Genomic DNA, 19,229 nt, shown 5'->3' on the forward strand with positions numbered 1-19,229 from the left:
TTACCACTAATCTATCCATTTGCTTTGGCAGAAAGCATTAGAGAAATGCCCAGGAATGCAAAGACCCAAGCATGGATTTTTCATGAATTTCCTCGGCTATATTATATGTCATAATTAATTCTGGTTTTCCTCAACATTTTCTTACACTACAGAGGTTAGTGGCCATTAACAGAGTTATAGCAGAATACTAGAAATGTCAATAAGTCTTTAAACGAAAATGAAGGTTATATGGAACACAGCCTTTTTCTATGTTTCTATGAGATTAGGTATTAAAAGTTACTGATTAAACTACAGTTGTCTTTTATTAGGAACTTGCTGTTTGGATGGGCTCTTTTTCAGTTGTGCACAGGTCTGCAGCCCACTGATAGAAACACCATTAGGAGTTGAGTTGGATGGTCACAGGCAAACCCTGAACGTTTTATCTGCTAAAACAAGCCAAAGCCACTTTCTGATGTGCTTTTCATTCTCTCTTTATCCTTTCCCCATCCAGGCAGCTTCATCAGCCCTGAGCAGTCTGGGCCACGTGTACACAGCCATTGGTGACTACCCCAATGCACTGGCCAGTCACAAGCAGTGTGTTCTTCTTGCCAAGCAATCCAAAGATGAGCTTTCGGAGGCCCGAGAACTTGGCAACATGGGAGCTGTGTATATTGCCATGGGTGACTTTGAGAACGCTGTGCAGTGCCATGAGCAGCATCTGAAGATAGCCAAGGACCTGGGGAACAAGCGAGAAGAGGCCCGGGCCTACAGCAACCTGGGCAGTGCCTATCACTACAGGAGAAACTTTGACAAGGCCATGTCTTATCACAACTATGTGCTGGAGCTGGCACAGGAGTTGATGGAGAAGGCCATTGAGATGCGGGCCTATGCCGGCCTGGGCCATGCTGCCAGGTGCATGCAGGATTTGGAGAGAGCTAAACAGTACCATGAGCAGCAGCTGGGCATTGCTGAAGATCTCAAGGACCGGGCTGCAGAGGGGCGAGCGTCCTCCAATCTGGGTAAGGACAGGATTGCTTGCGGGATTTCAGGGTCAACGCCTTGGGGCTGGAAATAGCTGAGGTAGCCCACTATCTCTTACAGGAATCTGTGTGTTTGTAGTCAAAAGAATCTCCGCATTGTGTGTGTTGTGTATTTCTTTTAGATATATTTCCTTAGAGCCTGCCTGGTCTAAATCACACGGTCCTTCCTGCCATCACAGTGCTGCAAGGATTAGAATTCTGAATACTGGAAAAACAAAACACCCCAACCTTGTAATCTGTTTAGAGAGAAGAGCAACCAGATTTATCTAATTAGAGAGAAAGAGAATGAAATCAGGATATAAAAGCTATGTTTGCTTTAAATGAAAGAGAAGCTGCTAGGAAGTCATCAATGGAAGGGAATTTGAGAAGAATTTTGTTTAAAGGGATTTCTTTACTGGGTGACTTTAATGCCACAGGAAACCGTATTTTTTCCTCAAAAGTGTGTGTATTCACAAATGACGCTGCTAGTTTTAGTGTAAATGCAAAATTATTTTTGAAAGATCTATTTAAATAAGTTAGATTTGCAGTCACTGTTTGATAGTACTTGGTTATAATTAAGACATAAATTTGGTGGAATTTATATGTCATGGTGAGAGACAGTAAGTATTGGTAACTGGCTGCTTTTTAGAAGACACTGTTACCTTGTTTCTACTCAAACAGATGTGGGTACACGATGAATGGAGGGAACAGATGCATTTGCAAGTATGAGCTGAACTCATCCCTGAGTCCCATTGTTTGTTCTGTGTCCACATGGACTCGGGGCAGGGAGAGGACAAGGAGAATGTCGCCTTATTGCTACTAGTGTATGTTTATCAGGTATTAGTAGCAGCGGAAGGTAAAACTCAGCCCCCTTTTCTTATGACCTACAAAACCAAGGCACCCCCTTGTCTATTTATATAATTTTAGCACTCCTCCGTCACCTCTACCTCTGCTTATTGTAACCATATGTTTCCTGAATATAGTTGTTAGAAAATGTCTGGCAGATCCCTGGAGATTACTCTGAAGATAGTATCGAGATCCGAATGAGAGTCTAGAGAGTCTGATAAGAACTGTAGAAATAAGCTCTTGGCATTATATATTCATTCAATAGATTGCAAGTATTTATTGAATCATTACTCAGTGTTGAATCCTGGAATAGTTGCCCTAGGGATAGAAATGTTACAAAAAAAAAAAAACTTTGCCCTCAAAGAACTTACAATTTAGTAGGGAAAATAAGACAAACACATAGGGCAACAGTGGCTTCTCTACAAGACAGTATTAGTGATGCTGGCGTTTCCGTGAAATTGCAAGAAGGAAGACCCCAAGGGCTGGGAATAGCCTGGAAACTTCTTGGAGGAGATTATAGACCTCTTTACACCTTGAATAACAGGTGAGATTTGGCCAGGAATGAGATGGCATTGATGGGAAGGCATATATGTAAAAGAATGGATTGGCATGTCTGAAGGACGGTGGCAGAGTACCCTTCAGGAATACACTAGAGGATGGCAGATGAGTATGAAAACTAGGCAAGAGATACGCTAGCAGAAACTCCTGAGGGCTTTGAAACGTAGGAGTAAGAAGATAGACTAGATATTTAAGGAAGGCAAGTGAGTGGCACGTAGGATAGATTGGAGGGCTTGGAACCTGGAGTTTAGAAGGCTGTTCAAATTGACCATTCAGATTTTCTTTATCATCTTGTGTCAGGTTTGATAAGTTGTATTTTCCAGAGACTTTGCTCGTTTCATCTAAGTGTTGAATTTAGTGACATTAAGTTGTTCATAATATTTTCTTATTTTCCTTTTAGTGCTTGTAGGCTATCTAGTGAGGTGCTCTCTTTCAGTTTTGTTATTGGTAGTTTGTATTTTGTACCTGAAAACCACCTCACCACCCCCCCCCCCTCTCGCCCCCGTTTCTGGATCATTCTACTTAGAGATTTATCAGTTTTCTTGATCTTTTTGAAGAACTGAGTTTTGCTTTTGTTAATTTTTTTATTGCTTGTTGTCTCTTTTCTATTTCACTTATTTCTGGTTTCTTTTTTATCATTTTCTTCTTGCTACTTACTTTGCTAGCTTCTTTTTTTTTTTTTTAATTTTTTTTTTTTTCAACGTTTATTTATTTTTGGGACAGAGAGAGACAGAGCATGAACGGGGGAGGGGCAGAGAGAGAGGGAGACACAGAATCGGAAACAGGCTCCAGGCTCTGAGCCATCAGCCCAGAGCCCGACGCGGGGCTCGAACTCACGGGCCGCGAGATCGTGACCTGGCTGAAGTCGGACGCTTAACCGACTGCGCCACCCAGGCGCCCTTTGCTAGCTTCTTAAAGTCAAACCTCAGGTGATTGACCTTGACCTTTCTTCTTTTTAATACAAGCATTTAAAAATATAAAATTTCTTTAAACACTGCTTTACCTGCATGTAATAATTTTTACCAGAGTATGTTTTTATCTTCACTGAACTTAAAATATTTTCTAGGATCATTTGTGATTTCTCTTTACCTCCTAGATGGCTTATTTAATTTTAAATATTTTGGATTTTCCTAGACACATTATTATCATCAAATTTAGTTTATTTATTTTTAAATTTAGCTTAATTTCATTGTGGTCAGAAAACATACTTCGTAGGATTTCAACGGATGTAATGTCATAGATGTCAGTCACAGTGGTGATGGTGCTGCTCAGGTCATCTTTGTTTTGATTTTCTTTCTTTCTTTCTTTCTTTCTTTCTTTCTTTCTTTCTTTCTTTCTTATTTTGTCTATATGTTTTGTCAATTGCTAAGGAGATTGTTAAATCTCCAATTATTATTGTGATCTTGTCTGTTTCTCCATTTGCTTCTGTGAAACATGGCCTCATAGACTTTGAAATTCTGTCATTGGACAAATGTTCATTTGTGTGTTTGTCTTCCTGACAGATTGACCCTTTTATCATTATGAAATAGTTCTTTTTTTGTCAATGGTCATACCTTTTTGTCTTGAAGTCTACTTTATCTGCTACAAATATACTCACTGCTACTTTCTTATACCTGTTGTTTGTATGGTCCATCTTTTTCCATCTCTTTACTTTCTATTTAATCTGTGTCTTTAGTTTGTTAACTGCAGATAACATCTAGTTTGATTTTGCTTTTTTATTGATTTTGACAATTATGGCCTCTTAATTAGAGAATTTCACTCGTTTAACATTTAATGTCATTATTGATGTTATATTTAGGTCTGTCATTTTACTGTTGGTTTTCTGTTTGTCCCATTTATATTTTGTTTTCTGTTCTTCCTTTCCTACAATCTGTGGTTAATTTAATCAGATAGGTTTTATTTTAACTTGTCTATTTGCTTTTTAGCTCTACCCCTTTGCATTTATTTTAGTGGTTGCTCTAAGATTGCGTTATATTATCCTTAAATTTTCACAATCTACTTTCAGCTAATACCATACCACTTCCCTTAAAATGTAAGCGCCTCACAACTTTATAAACCCATTGAAACTGTTCTTTATGCTGTAGTTGTCACATATATTACTATGTCTATATTCTTTGTAAACTTCACAATACAGTGTGTTTTTTTGTTCTATACAGTTATATTAAAGAATTAAGAGGAAATATCTTTTCTGTTTACGCACTTATTTATCATTTGTGGTACTTGCGGTCATTCGTAGAGATCCGAGTTTCCATCTGGTATCATTTATCTTCAGTCTAAAGAACTTCATGTAGCATTTCTTGTAGTGCAGGTGTGCTAGTAATGAATTCTTTTCATTTTTACTTACTTTAAAATGTCTTTATTCACCTTTGTTCTTGAAGGATATTTTTGGTGGATACAGAATTCTAGGTTGATGGATTTTTTAAAAAAAGCAGTTTAAAGTAGTCTTTCCATTGTTTTTTGGTCACTATTATTTTGATGATATGTCAGTAGAATTGAAAGTGTGTAGAGCATGTGCTAATTCTTTCTTGATTGCTTTCAAGATTTTCTCTACTTTGGTTTTTAGCAGTTTAACTGAAATATACCTAAATGTGGATTTCATTATATTTTTCCTTCCTCTGCTACTTTGAGCTTTAGAATCTACAGATACAGATCTTTCCTCAAACTTAGGAATTTTTTACTTATTATTTTTTCAAATGTTTCTTCTTGCCCATTCCCTCTTTCCTCTGTTCATGAGACTCTGCATTACTCTTAAGTCTTTCTATATTGTGCTATGTATTACTGAGGGTCTGTTCACATTTTAAATCTTTTTTTCTCTATATTCTTCAGATTTGAAAATTTCTGTTAATCTGCCTTTAAGTTCAATAACTCCTTATTCTGTCATCTCCAGTCTGCTTTTAAACCCATCCAGTGATACCAAGTTTGAGATTCCCGAAGACTGTTCTCACTTCAGACATCAACCATGAGCATGGGTCTCCAAGACCACCCTCGGGTTCAGTAATTCACTAGAAAGACTCCCAGAATTCACTGACAGCTGGTATACTCATGGTTATGGTTTACTACAACGAAAGGATTCAGATTAAAGTCAGCCAAGGGAAGAGACACATGGCAGGAGAGTTCTAAGCAGGAAGCTTTTCGTTGTCTTCTCCCAGTAGAGTCACAGACAGTGCCAGTGCCTGAAAAGCAACAATATCTGACAATGTGCACAGACTATTATCAATCAGAGAGGCTCACTGGAGCCTCGCTGTCCAGTTTTTATTGGATCTTGGTCTCATAGATAGGTTGACCACCTGTTGGGCAATCTTCATTTCCAGCCCTCCAAAGGTTGAGCTGAAAAGCGCCACTGTAAATCACACGGTTAGCATCAACTATTTGGCAATGGTCAACACCCTCACGTAAACAAAGACACTCTTAGAGCATTCTAAGGGCTTAGAGATTGCTTCCCAGAGCTGGGGGTAAAGTCCAGACCTCTCTTTGGGCAAGGTTAATTCTTTACTGCGTAAGTGAATTTTTTATCAGACATATATTGTATTTTTAGCTTTAGAATTTCCATTTGTTTCTATTAATAAACATTTCAGTTTTTCTGCTAAGATTTATGTTTGTTCACTACATCTATTTTTCCTGTACATAGCCAAGCCTATTTATTACAAAATCTTTTAAAACCTTGTTTGCTAATCCTGTGTGAGTCACCTCAGAGTTAGACCCCGTTATTTTTTAAATCCAGTATAGTTAACATACAGTGTTGTGTAGTTTCAGGTGTACAATATAGTGATTCAACCATTCTATACATTACTCCGTGCTCCTCATGGTGAATATACTCTTAATCCCCTTCACCTGTTTCACCTACCTCCCCACCTGCCTTCCGTCTGGTAACCATCAGTTTGTTGTCTGTAGTTAAGAGTCTATTTCAGAGGTAGACCCTATTGATTGCCTGTTGTTAATGTTGTTTTATAACAGCTTTATTGAGATATAATTCACATACTGTGCAGTTTACCCAATTAAAGTGTATAATTCAGTGGTTTTTAGTATAGTCACAGAAGTGTGCATTGATTGCCTTTTGTTTTGAATATGAGTCACATTTAATGTTTCTTTGTATATTTAATAATATGGGATTATATCCAATATTGTGAATGTTACTTTAGAGAGACTATGGATTCTGATATATTTCTCTTAACAGTATTTTGTTGTTGTTGATCTTTTACCCGTTAACTTGGCTTAATTCAAGCTCCAAATTCAGTCTTTGTGGTGGGCTGCAGCTGAAATCTGTGTTCTGATCTTTTAGCTTTAACTGGGCTACTTAGATTCAGCCTTGCACATGCATATTTCAGGAGATAGAGATTGGGGTAGAATTTATACTCAGAATTGAAGGCTTCCCACTGTGGCTCATTCTTCTAGTTCTCCAAGCCAGTAACATTGTGTTTCTACCTGTGTTGTAGCCTGACCACATGTCACTAATTGGGGCTTTCCCTCTGGCCACGACATCCCCCCCCCCAAAAAAAAAAGGTTCCCTGGCATTTCAAAAATAGGAGACTTAACCAATGCTATTCCTTTCTTCAAAGGGTCAACTCCAACCCTCCTACAGTTCCTCACTGATTTTGGTTACATAGTGTCTCTTTGTGGATTCCTCCCCCTGCATCCCTCCCGGCCACTCCCCACCCCCTGAGACCTTATAACTATAAAGTTGGGCTTTATATAGACATGGGCTGGTCTGAAAGGAGCTTCTCCTCCATTACTGGAAGTGGAGCTCCTCCTATTCATTTCGGACCATTAAAGTTTGCCTTGGGCACCTTTGTCCCCTGGAAAGATCAACAGTGATCTCCTCATGGCTGAGTTGAGAGATCTTTTGACAGTTCTTTTTTTTTTTTTTTTTAATTTTTTTTAACTTTTTTTTTTTTGAGACAGAGAGAGACAGAGCATGAACAGAGGAGGGGCAGAGAGAGAGGGAGACACAGAATCAGAAGCAGGCTGCAGGCTCTGAGCCATCAGCCCAGAGCCCGACGCGGAACTCAAACTCACGGACCGCGAGATCATGACCTGAGCTGAAGTCGGCCGCTTAACCGACTGAGCCACCCAGGCGCCCCGACAGTTCTAAATTTCCCTAGTCATATGCAGCATTTGTATCCTCAAACTTTTCCTTGAAATTCTCTCCTCTTCTATTGTCTGTGAAGTACTGCCCTCCTGATTTTCTTCTTGACTGCTCTTTCTGGACCTTTTACATTGGCTTTTATTGTCCTTCTTTAAAAAAAAAAATAAGCAATTTAAAAAAGTTACAAAAGTGATACTCACTTCTGTAAAAGAAAAAAAAAAATCTTACGATACCAAAGTGTATAAAGTAGAGAAAGGTCCACCTTCTTACATTATTTACCTTCCCTGTTCCACTTCTCACAGTTAACCACTGTTAACAATTTGGTTAGAATCTTTCCAGACCTTTTTAGTATGTACATAAACACGTGGCAATACAATCCTATGTATAAATATACACATGTCTACAGATTATTCCTTTTTTTCCAAAACTTCCATCATAGTACATAGACTTTCCTGCAGCCTGCTTTTTTAATTCTACCTTCTAAGGCCTTTCTCTGTGTCATTCAGATAACCTACGTTATTTTTAACGGTTCCTTTCCATTGTATTGCCATTTGTTAAATATGGGAGTTCTTGGGGCGCCTGGGTGGCGCAGTAGGTTAAGCGTCCGACTTCAGCCAGGTCACGATCTCGCGGTCCGTGAGTTCGAGCCCCGCGTCAGGCTCTGGGCTGATGGCTCAGAGCCTGGAGCCTGTTTCCGATTCTGTGTCTCCCTCTCTCTCTGCCCCTCCCCCGTTCATGCTCTGTCTCTCTCTGTCCCAAAAATAAATAAACGTTGAAAAAAAAAAAATATGGGAGTTCTTGTCTTTTGTTCCTTGATTGTTTTCTGTTCTTTCTTTGTATATCTCCCTTTACTGTTTTTACCAGCGTACCTTCAACTACAGCTTTAGTGTACATTGTTTCTCAATCCATACGCACCAGCACTGACCTCCTGCCTGAGCATCATTTGCAAATTTCCATTGGCCTGGTGGATACTCCTTCCGATTTTCATGCTGATCTGTCAGAGTTAGTGAGTCCAGATGTGAAGTCTCTTTGTCCTAAATTGAATTCTTCTAGCTTCTCTAAGTTTGGTGATGACAGCCTTACTCCTCTGGCTATCTGTACTAATTTTCCATTGCTGCTGTAACAGCCACAAACGTAGTGGCTTAACACAAATTTATTTTATCAACAAGGCTGGTTTCTTCTGCCGGCTCTAGGGGACAGTCAGCTTCCAGTGGCTGCCTGGATTCCTTGGCTTGTGCCTCTTACTCCACGTACAGCGTGCAGCATTCCTTTCTGCTTCTGTCACTGCACTGCCCTCTCTGCCGCCCCCACTCCTTTCGCATCCCTCTTACAAAGACTGTCATGATTACATCAGACTCCCCTGCACAATCTAGGACAGTCTCCTCACCTCAAAACCCTTAATTTAATCACACCTGCAAAGGCCCTTTTGTCATATAAAGTGACATTCACAGGCTCTAGGAACTAGGACACGGACATATGGGGGCGGGGGTGGCATTATTCAGCCTGTCTTAGAAATCTCAAATCATCTTTGATTTCTTCCCTTTTTTTCTCAGTTGACTGACAGTCTAACAGTTGTCAAATAAATATTCTCATAAGGGTTCTTTGCTTTCATTGTCCCTTCCTGGTTGCCCAGGTGGCTGCATTAGCCTACTAGTTGGGTTTTCCTTAGCACCATGCCCTCCCTTCCATGTTTCCTCCACCCCACACATCAGTATGAGACCGATTCTCCCAAAACTGCTCTGCAGGTAGTAGTTGCTACCAGTGCACACAACTTTGTGGTCAGGGTCCTTACCATAAAGTGGGGCTTGTCACGATTTCTAGTATTTAACTGCACTGTTCCTCTGTACATATATTTACTTTCCCTGAAATTGGGCTTTTCCACCTTCCCTTATCTCACCACACTGGCTGTGCTCTTATCCTTGACTATATTTCCTCAAGCTGTTTTTTCCACTTAGGCCTTTTGCATCCCTATCTTGCTCGTCTTAACGTTTACCCATCTTTTTTTTAGGATCATTCTAAATACTGTTCACTACTTGAAGTCTCTTGATAAAAAGTAAGTCTTTCTCTCATCTCAGCCCTAGGAGCACTTTCAAAATTTCTCTTATTTATATTCAATCACAAATTTTGGTTATTTGTGTACTTGTATAGGTACCTCTACTGGATTAGAACTCAATGGAAGTATGAACAGCATTCTATCTACAGTCTCTGTATCACTGAGTAGAACCCCTGTAACTATATCTACATAGTGGATACTCAGTAAATGCTTATATAGTTAGATTGAATGAGTGAAAGCTTATCCCCAGATGTTGTGCCCAGATGATTGGAGGAAGAGTGGTGCCTTTTATTTATTTATGTATTTATTTATTTTTATTTATTTTTTTTCAACGTTTATTTACTTTTTTTTGGGACAGAGAGAGACAGAGCACGAACGGGGGAGGGGCAGAGAGAGAGGGAGACACAGAATCGGAAACAGGCTCCAGGCTCCGAGCCATCAGCCCAGAGCCTGACGCGGGGCTCGAACTCCCGGACCGCGAGATCGTGATCTGGCTGAAGTCGGACGCTTAACCGACTGCGCTGCCCAGGCGCCCCAAAGAGTGGTGCCTTTTAAAAGAAACAGGAAGACTGAGAGGAAGAACTGGTTCGGGGAAGCAGGTGATGTTTGGTTTTGTGCATGTCCCATATGCATTTCTCTCACTTAATGTAACATGATTAAATGCTACTGGAAAGAGGTATTAAGAGGACATCATCTCAATGGCATTATAAGATAAAGACAGAAAGCCAGCCAGTGAGACTGAGTTAGGATCACAGAGGGTAGAGGGGATCCAGGTTGAGGTTAGGGAGAAGAGAGCTTCAGGACGTGGAGGACATATCACTTTATTATCACAGAAGCCAGGGACAATGAGATTTGAGCCATTAAGAAGGTTTTCTGACAATAGAAACTTCCTGTGCACATCTGAGGGGGAAGTGGCTAGAACTTGTGGAGATGGAGAGGAGAAGGTAGAGAAGACAAGAAATCTTTGTCCTTGGTGTTCAGCATGTACTGATATTTATTATCCACCTTTATTTATTTGAAGATAAAAGAAGTAGAAATGACTTACACTCTTCAGATTTCTTATGAACAATAACAAATAGCCTAGCTGTTTTCTAAGCATGTGTCTTTGTGAAAATATTGTTAATGCTAATTTTGGCTTAGAAAATGTCCATCTTTTCTTTTATACTCAAAACAACTGTAGTCGCGTGACAGTACTTCTGTAGCCTCTGGGTTTTTGGTGGCCTTCTTTATGATCCTAATTTAGGCACTTTGGAGTCAGATCTCAGGCAGTAGAGTAGGTCACTGGAACAAAGCCTCAGTTAAAGTCCTCAGTCATCATCCTAGGTCTTCTCATTCACTGGGGACAATTGCCTCTCATCTTACTTGGGGTGAGCTACAGTCAGGAAAGTGAGAAGGGAGACCACTAAAAGGATGGCTAGTTTCAGTTTTTCTTTCCTTCCTCCCTCCCTTCCTTTCTCTTTCCTTCCTTTTTTTCCTTTTCTTTTTTTTTTTCTCTCTTCCTTCCCTCCCCTCCCCTCCCCTCCCCTCCCCTTCCCTTCCCTTCCCTTCCCTTCCCTTCCCTTCCCTTCCCTTCCCTTCCCTTCCCTTCCCTTCCCTTCCTCCCCTCCTCCCCTCCCCTCCTCCCCTCCCCTCCCTTCTCCTCTCCTCTCCTCTCCTCTCCTCTCCTCTCCTCTCCTCTCCTCTCCTCCCTCTTTCCCCCTCTCTCTCTCCTTCCATTATAGCCTTCCTTCCAGATGAGGGTGACCTCTTAATTTGCCACTATGCCCCTGGAATACACATTTCAGAAGCTACTTCCCACATACAACAGTGTCCAGGCTGGTTTTGTTTCTAGTATTGGGTCAAATATGAGAGAGAGAGACCTCGTCAAATCCTGGGGTCAAATATCTAATAATCCATCTATGGAAAATAATTGAAATTTAAAAAATAACTGTCCCTTTTTAGTCAAAAAGACAGATCTAGAAGGTAGCTTCTTTGGGAGAGAAAAGGAAGTGGTTCATGAATTCATTTGTTCATTTAATCATTCATTCTTTTGTTCAACAAACATTTATTGAACATTAGTTATGAGATAGGCACATTAGTGCCTACATTTTAATGAGAAAAACCAATGTAGTTCCGGCCCCTATGGAGCTTATGGTTTTCCATCTAACAAGCATGTACTGAGACCTGCTCTATGCCACATTTGCATTCACTTTCGTATTTAATCCTCTCCACAAACCTATGAGGTCAGGAGTATTAATTAATTTTACATATGAGAAAATCACAGCCCAGGTAGGTTAAAAAAACTCGATCCATTTAGTCTCAGGAGATCCATAGTGTGAAAGACTCATTAAGATCTCAAAAAATAATGCTTGGCCTTTTTGTACCATGTTTTCAAACCATCCTGGGAGTCATGTGTCAGAGTAAAAGTTTGGTAGCACTTCTGGCGGGTATACATCAGGCCTCTCATTTGCAGTGCAGCAAATGATAAATGATAATCGCCAGAAGCGCTGACTTTCAGCTGTTCTAATTCTAAGATTTAAGAAATGTCACCTAAATAACTATATTTAAAAATTAAATTTTGGCAACGTGAATCAGAAAGTTCTGAATCCCCAAGGAAAGGGGGAACAACACCATCATATAGGTCTACATAATAGATATACATATTGTACCTTAATTATATATTATTCCTGAATAAATTTTATGAATTAAATCATGACTATGAAGATATGTAGAACTCAGTATTCTAAAAAATCTTATGATAAATTTACTTTGTATATGAAAAAATATTCTATAACCTGGCACTCACTCTATTTCATCTGTTTTTCACATTTCAATTTTTATGTGTTGGAGACAGAGAGAGAGACCTGGCTTTATAAGTAAAATGTTTATAATAATTGTGGGTAGTAATTAATTTACACTAATTGAGTGTTTTCTTTGGAAATCCACAGTGTGATTTATGGGGCCATCTTCATTTTTTTTAACTTCTTTTTAATGTTTATTTATTTTTTGAGACAGAGAAAGAGAGAGAGAGCATGAGCAGAGAAGGTGCAGAGAGAGAGAGGGAGACACAGAACCCGAAGCAGGCTCCAGGCTCTGAGCTGTCAGCACAGAGCCTGATGCGGGTCTCGAACCCACAAACCCATGAGATCATGATCTAGCCAAAGTTGGACACTTAATTGACTGAGCCACCCCGCTGACCCATATGGGGCCATTTTCTTTCTTTTTTTTTTTTTTTTTTCAATTTCTGACATATTTATTTTATTAAAAAAAAGAAAAAAGCATAAATCTGAGTGGCCCAAGAATCCAACCACAATGCTTGGAAACAAGTGGGAAAAAAGGAGTATTTGGTGCAAGTTGTATTAATAACTTCCTTCAGTAAAGTGGTGACATTGACAATGAAGGTGGTGATCCAGATAATGCAAAATTGCCAGTCTACTCTGGGCCTGTCAGTTTTGCATGAACAGTGCATCAGATTAGGATGGCAATGATATCCACAAAAGACCCAATAAATGCTGTAGAGGGGGATTTGATGTTGGAAAGAGGTAGAACACCTGCTTTCCAGCGTCTCTTGTGACTCAGGGAGTCTATGATTCCGTGACAGAACAAAGTGGTTTCTTCATCTGGATTTTCACTCCCCAGGAATCTCATTTTGGGGCCTGCGGGCAGCAAAGAGAAGATACATGGCCATGGGAAGGAACATCAACATAACAACCGACTTCATCCTTTTGGGATTTTCAGAGCAGCCAGAGCTTCAGGCTTTCCTCTTTGTGTTGTTTCTGGGGATCTATTCTGTGACTCTGACTTGGAACCTGGGCCTTGTTGTCTTTTTTTTTTTTTTTTTTTTTTGTCTTTTATTTATTTATTTTTTTTTATGAAATTTATTGACAAATTGGTTTCCATACAACACCCAGTGCTCATCCCAAAAGGTGCCCTCCTCAATACCCATCACCCACCCTCTCCTCCCTCCCACCCCCCATCAACCCTCAGTTTGTTCTCAGTTTTTAACAGTCTCTTATGCTTTGGCTCTCTCCCATTCTAACCTCTTTTTTTTTTTTTTTTCCTTCCCCTCCCCCATGGGTTCCTGTTAAGTTTCTCAGGATCCACATAAGAGTGAAACCATATGGTATCTGTCTTTCTCTGTATGGCTTATTTCACTTAGCATCACACTCTCCAGTTCCATCCACGTTGCTACAAAAGGCCATATTTCATTTTTTCTCATTGCCATGTAATATTCCATTGTGTATATAAACCACAATTTCTTTATCCATTCATCAGTTGATGGACATTTAGGCTCTTTCCATAATTTGGCTATTGTTGAGAGTGCTGCTATGAACATTGGGGTACAAGTGGCCCTATGCATCAGTGCTCCTGTATCCCTTGGATAAATTCCTAGCAGTGCTATTGCTGGGTCATAGGGTAGGTCTATTTTTAATTTTCTGAGGAACCTCCACACTGCTTTCCAGAGCGGCTGCACCAATTTGCATTCCCACCAACAGTGCAAGAGGGTTCCCGTTTCTCCACATCCTCTCCAGCCTCTATAGTCTCCTGATTTGTTCATTTTGGCCACTCTGACTGGCGTGAGGTGATACCTGAGTGTGGTTTTGATTTGTATTTCCCTGATAAGGAGCGACGCTGAACATCTTTTCATGTGCCTGTTGGCCATCCGGATGTCTTCTTTAGAGAAGTGTCTATTCATGTTTTCTGCCCATTTCTTCACTGGGTTATTTGTTTTTCGGGTGTGGAGTTTGGTGAGCTCTTTACAGATTTTGGATACTAGCCCTTTGTCCGATATGTCATTTGCGAATATCTTTTCCCATTCCGTTGGTTGCCTTTTAGTTTTGTTGGTTGTTTCCTTTGCTGTGCAGAAGCTTTTTATCTTCATAAGGTCCCAGTAATTCACTTTTGCTTTTAATTCCCTTGCCTTTGGGGATGTGTCGAGTAAGAGATTGCTACGGCTGAGGTCAGAGAGGTCTTTTCCTGCTTTCTCCTCTAAGGTTTTGATGGTTTCCTGTCTCACATTTAGGTCCTTTATCCATTTTGAGTTTATTTTTGTGAATGGTGTGAGAAAGTGGTCTAGTTTCAACCTTCTGCATGTTGCTGTCCAGTTCTCCCAGCACCATTTGTTAAAGAGGCTGTCTTTTTTCCATTGGATGTTCTTTCCTGCTTTGTCAAAGATGAGTTGGCCATACGTTTGTGGGTCTAGTTCTGGGGTTTCTATTATATTCCATTGGTCTATGTGTCTGTTTTTGTGCCATATGGGGCCATTTTCAAAATAACTGCTCAAGATGCCAAAGGGTCTTTGAGACATCCCTTAGAAGTTCTTGGCATGGCAATGTGATTTCACCATATTTGTGTTTTACAGCACTTGTTGGTCTTTCTAATAGCCCTGTGAAGTAAACTATTGTTATTCAGAGATTACTGAATGTTTGTGCCTCACCCAAGGTTATAGAGTAAGAGGCAGACTTGAGACTGGACTTCAGGTCTCTGATTTGATCCATGTCCACAGACCCTTCTGTGAGGGAACACACCCACTAGAAGGGTGGACTCCAGTAAGGAGCTATGCTAGGATTACCCTGCCTAGGGCTCAAAGCCAATGATGCTTCCTCTTCTGCACACCGTCCCCCCCACCCAACCTTTCATAGTAGAAGATGGAAAAGAAGAAGCACCACTAGAAGGGTTATAGGTCACCTTGAAGCAGTGGTCCCTGCTTGTGCCCAAGGACAAAACAGCAAGTGCTCCTAGAGAAGTATAGGCACCATCAGAATGGAAGAGCCCTTTCTTCTCTTTTCCCAGAGAAGCTGTTGTCTATTGAGTACTTGCACTGAGATAGACACTTTGCGTACATTATTTCATTCTCACTACAAAGCTGTGTGGTAGGCATAGAAGGAAAGATGCTGGCTCAAATTCAGTGGCAAGATCCAAACTCGGGTCCGTATGCTGTCCTTTAATACAGCTCACAGGCCCCCTCTGGGACCCACACATTCACTGAGCAGTTAGTTCTGCTTGAGAAGTGTAGCTGAGACTACACAGATCGTCAGAATCTAATAATGTCCATGATATAGGAAGCCAAAGCACGCACCTCTGCTTTCCATTCAAAGCAGTTCCTGTTAAGTGTCATGAAAAGGGGAAATGTAAATAGCAAAAAAAAAAAAAGTGACCCAGAGATGGAAAAAGACATTTCTAGACATCTAAAAGAAAGTCACAGGAATGTGCTTTCCCTGCCTGAAAGGAAAAATGAGAAATGGGGAGCATCAACCAAAACAGGAGTTTTTCTGATCAAGCACCAGAGGATTCACAGAAGATGATTCAGACCCTCATTAAGGTTGTGACATGCACATCCCGTGCTGTGCCCCACACCTATCAGTGCCTAATAAATATTAATAATATTTACTCTCTACTTTAGGTCAAGATTTGTCACCCTGCTTGTCTAGACATTGCTATTTAAAAGGAGCTGTGATTTGCTTACAGATACAGTGCATCTGTAAACATGTGAGCAGAGGCAGACGGGGCGGTAAATCTTGGTCAGAGCCGCACTTTGGACCGTTGCAGGAGAGGCTGCAAAACTGTTGTTGGAATAATGAAGTGGATGCTTGCTGCCAGATCCCAGAGTTCTGTCTCCAGCAGGCAGAGTCTCGCAGTAAATTAGCTTATGTTTCAGCTTGGCAGTTGGCACTTGGTTCATTTGTAGATGCTAATTGTAATCTGATGTTATCAGCAGCAGGTAATTGAAATGGGCTTGATGAATTACTTAATTTCTTTTAATAGCTGAGTCTTCAAGAACTGAATAAAGAAGATAAGGTGATCCGGAGGAAAATACAACAGCTCTATCTTTCTAATTAGTGCTTGGAGCTTTTTTCTTCTTTACACAAATGATTATGAACATGTGAGGCTGAATAGGTTTATGAGTCAAAAGCCCCCATGGGGGCATTTCCCATTAGGCAGCCTGGTCTTGAGCATTGATAACACTTCTGTTAGGACTTCAGAGAGGAACCCTTGAGTGATCACTTTGAAGAACATTGATTTCTGAACACAGTTGTGTTTTCGCAGACTTAGGTGGGCACCGCCTGCCAGGAGCACTGCCACTTTGGCACACGTCCTACTTTCAGTTCCTCTTCTGTGGCTCTTTCCTGCGAACGGTGCTGCCTGGCACCACGCGGTGAGCAGGGAGGCCTCACAATGATGTTAGTCATGGGCTCCTGCCACCCACACCTGGCGCTGGCACCTCCCACACCTGCCTGTCCCTAAGTCTTTCCATCTGTAGCCGTTCTTTTGTTACCCCTTGCTTTGCCAGCAGCGATGGGTGCAGATGTGACCCTGGGTCCTGCCATCTGTGCCGGGCGCTGCACGCTGGACCCTGTTACGTGACGGCGATGAGCTTTGGGGTCTTTCTTCCAGAATCACTTGGCTCTGCTCTTAGTTTCATGTTGGTTCCTTAAGGAAGCCATCTGTTTGGGGTAACTTTGGAGGAATTTACGTTTGACCAGTTTTTTCTGCAGAAAATTGAAATAACAGCAAAAAAGGTAGAGTATTAGAATCGGGCCTCTTAGACATGAGATGGCATGGCATGTGATTGTTCAGACCGTCTCTGTGGTTCTCCGGCCCGGTGGGTTCTGTTTACAGACATGTTTGCGTTAGAGGTGCAGACTCCAGGTCTCTAAGCCTCCGCCACGATTGTGGCCGTGAGTGCCTTTGCTGGGAAGTGCATTGCAGGGATCCTGGTAGTGTGCTGCTTCCTGATTTGAATGGTAGTTATGTGGCTCTGCTCACCTTGGGAAAATGTGCTGAATTGTATGCCTGTAGTCTCATACCTTTCTGACAAAATGTTATACTTTAAAGGTTTACTTTTAAAAACACATAGCATTCAGGGGTAGAGTGCACCTGGAAATGTAAGTTTTTCTTGATTCCACCCAGGCCCGTGGGTTTCACTACCATGCACCACCTTCCCAAACCCAGACCTCACTGCTTTTTTTTTTTTAATGTTTATTTATTTATTTTGAGAGAGAGAATGAGAATGAGTGGGGGAGGGGCAGAGAGCGATCAGGCTTCCTTCTGAGATACCCGTCTATTCCTGCTTCCCACACACCCTCATCCAGAGGCCCCAAAGAGGTCTCTCTACAAGTCTGTGACCTCATGTTGTGTGTTCCCTTTTTCTGAACACGGCAATGCAATCTCAGTGCCCAACCCAGAAATCTCAGAGTTCTCCTGGGATCCCTGCCTCCTTCCCTTGTGGCCCAGACCTGCTTGGTCAAAAGTCCTGAGAAGTCTGCCTCCCCATACAACTTGCATCTGCAAGGCTGTGTTTTCAGACTCTTGTCATCTCTTGCCTGGGTCATTACAGCATTTTCCTCCATGTTGGTCTCCTAGTTTCTCCAGATTATTTTCCACATTTCTTCCATGGTAACCCTCTCAAAACCCCAACTGCTCAAGGCTCAATCTTATCAAATCATTTCTCTACTTACAACCCTGCAGTGGATCCCCATTAACTTCAGGATGAAGTCCAAAATCCTAGGCCTGGTGTGAGATTATATATATGTATATATATATATACACACACACACACACACACACATATATATATACACACACACACACACACATATATATATACACACACATATATATATATGTGTATATATATATATATATAGTATATATGTATTACATATATACACATATTGTGTATATGATATACATATCTGCCCCCAGTTCCTGGCACAGAGCACCTAAAACTCATTTAATTCCATACATGATAAGAACACTCGGAGCACCTTTGTTCTAATGAGGTGACTGAGTGAACTGGATGGCTCCTGGATGGGGGCCTCACGACCAGAAAGACCAGGCCAAGAAGAGAAGGTTGTAGTTTTCAGTGCCACCTAGAGAGTAGGGAGGGGCTGGAAATGAAGTTACTAATTGATCATGCTGACCAGAGGGAGCCTCCATAAAATCCCCGTGGTAGGAGGTTTCGGAGAGCTTCTGGGTCAGTGAACACGTCCATACCAGGAGAGTGATGCACCCCAACTCCAGGGGGACAGAAGCTCCTGGGCTTGGGACCCTCCCAGACCTGCCCTGTGTATCCCTTCATCTGATTGTTCATCTGTGTTCTTTATTGTATCTTTTAATACACTGGTAAATGTAAGTAAGCATTTCCCTGAGTTCTTGCTCTAGCAAGTTAATCAAACCTGAGGAGGAGCTCATGGGGAACCGCCAGCCCGTAACCGGCCAGTCAGCAGCACAGGTGGTAACCTGAGCTTGCACCTGACGTCTGATGTGGGCCTGGGGGGCAATCCTGTGAGACTGAGCCCTTCCTTACCTGTGAGGGCTGACGCTGTCTCTGGGTGGATCGTGTCAGAATGACATTGTAGGACATCCAGCTGGTGTCAACGACTTGCTTGTTGTTTTGGGGAAAACCCCCTACAAGTTTGGTGACCAGAAGTGTTTGAAGTCCGTTCTGTGTGAGTAGTAAAGGAGGCTCCGAGGAGAGAAACACAAAAATGAACAACTGGATTTTTCCTTGTGTAGGAAGGATAAAACCGAGTTTCTCTGTTTATACCTGGCATGTGTATTTTTCGACAGCCCTCAGCATTCAAAGGAATGGTATTGAGCACCTACTGTGTACCAGAACCGGCCAGTGGCTGTTTGGTAGACAAACCAGGCAATTCAAGTGCTCACAGGGAAAGTACTTTGTGATTTCAGAAAGGATTACGGGGGTGTA

General features: G+C 41.4%; 1 protein-coding gene across 6 annotated transcripts in view; it reads left to right on the top strand.

Annotated features, from left to right (window-relative positions):
• Nucleotides 1-19,229, top strand: part of TTC28 (tetratricopeptide repeat domain 28) — a 635,539-nt gene that overhangs the window by 450,369 nt on the left and 165,941 nt on the right. For all 6 annotated transcript variants that reach the window (XM_047827138.1, XM_047827139.1, XM_047827140.1 and 3 more), the window contains one exon: nt 491-998. In XM_047827138.1, the coding sequence (XP_047683094.1) occupies nt 491-998 (508 nt within the window). The remainder of the gene's footprint in view (nt 1-490; nt 999-19,229) is intronic.

This window comes from Prionailurus viverrinus, chromosome D3, assembly GCF_022837055.1.
Source record: "Prionailurus viverrinus isolate Anna chromosome D3, UM_Priviv_1.0, whole genome shotgun sequence".
In the NCBI taxonomy this organism is placed as follows: Eukaryota; Metazoa; Chordata; class Mammalia; order Carnivora; family Felidae; genus Prionailurus; species Prionailurus viverrinus.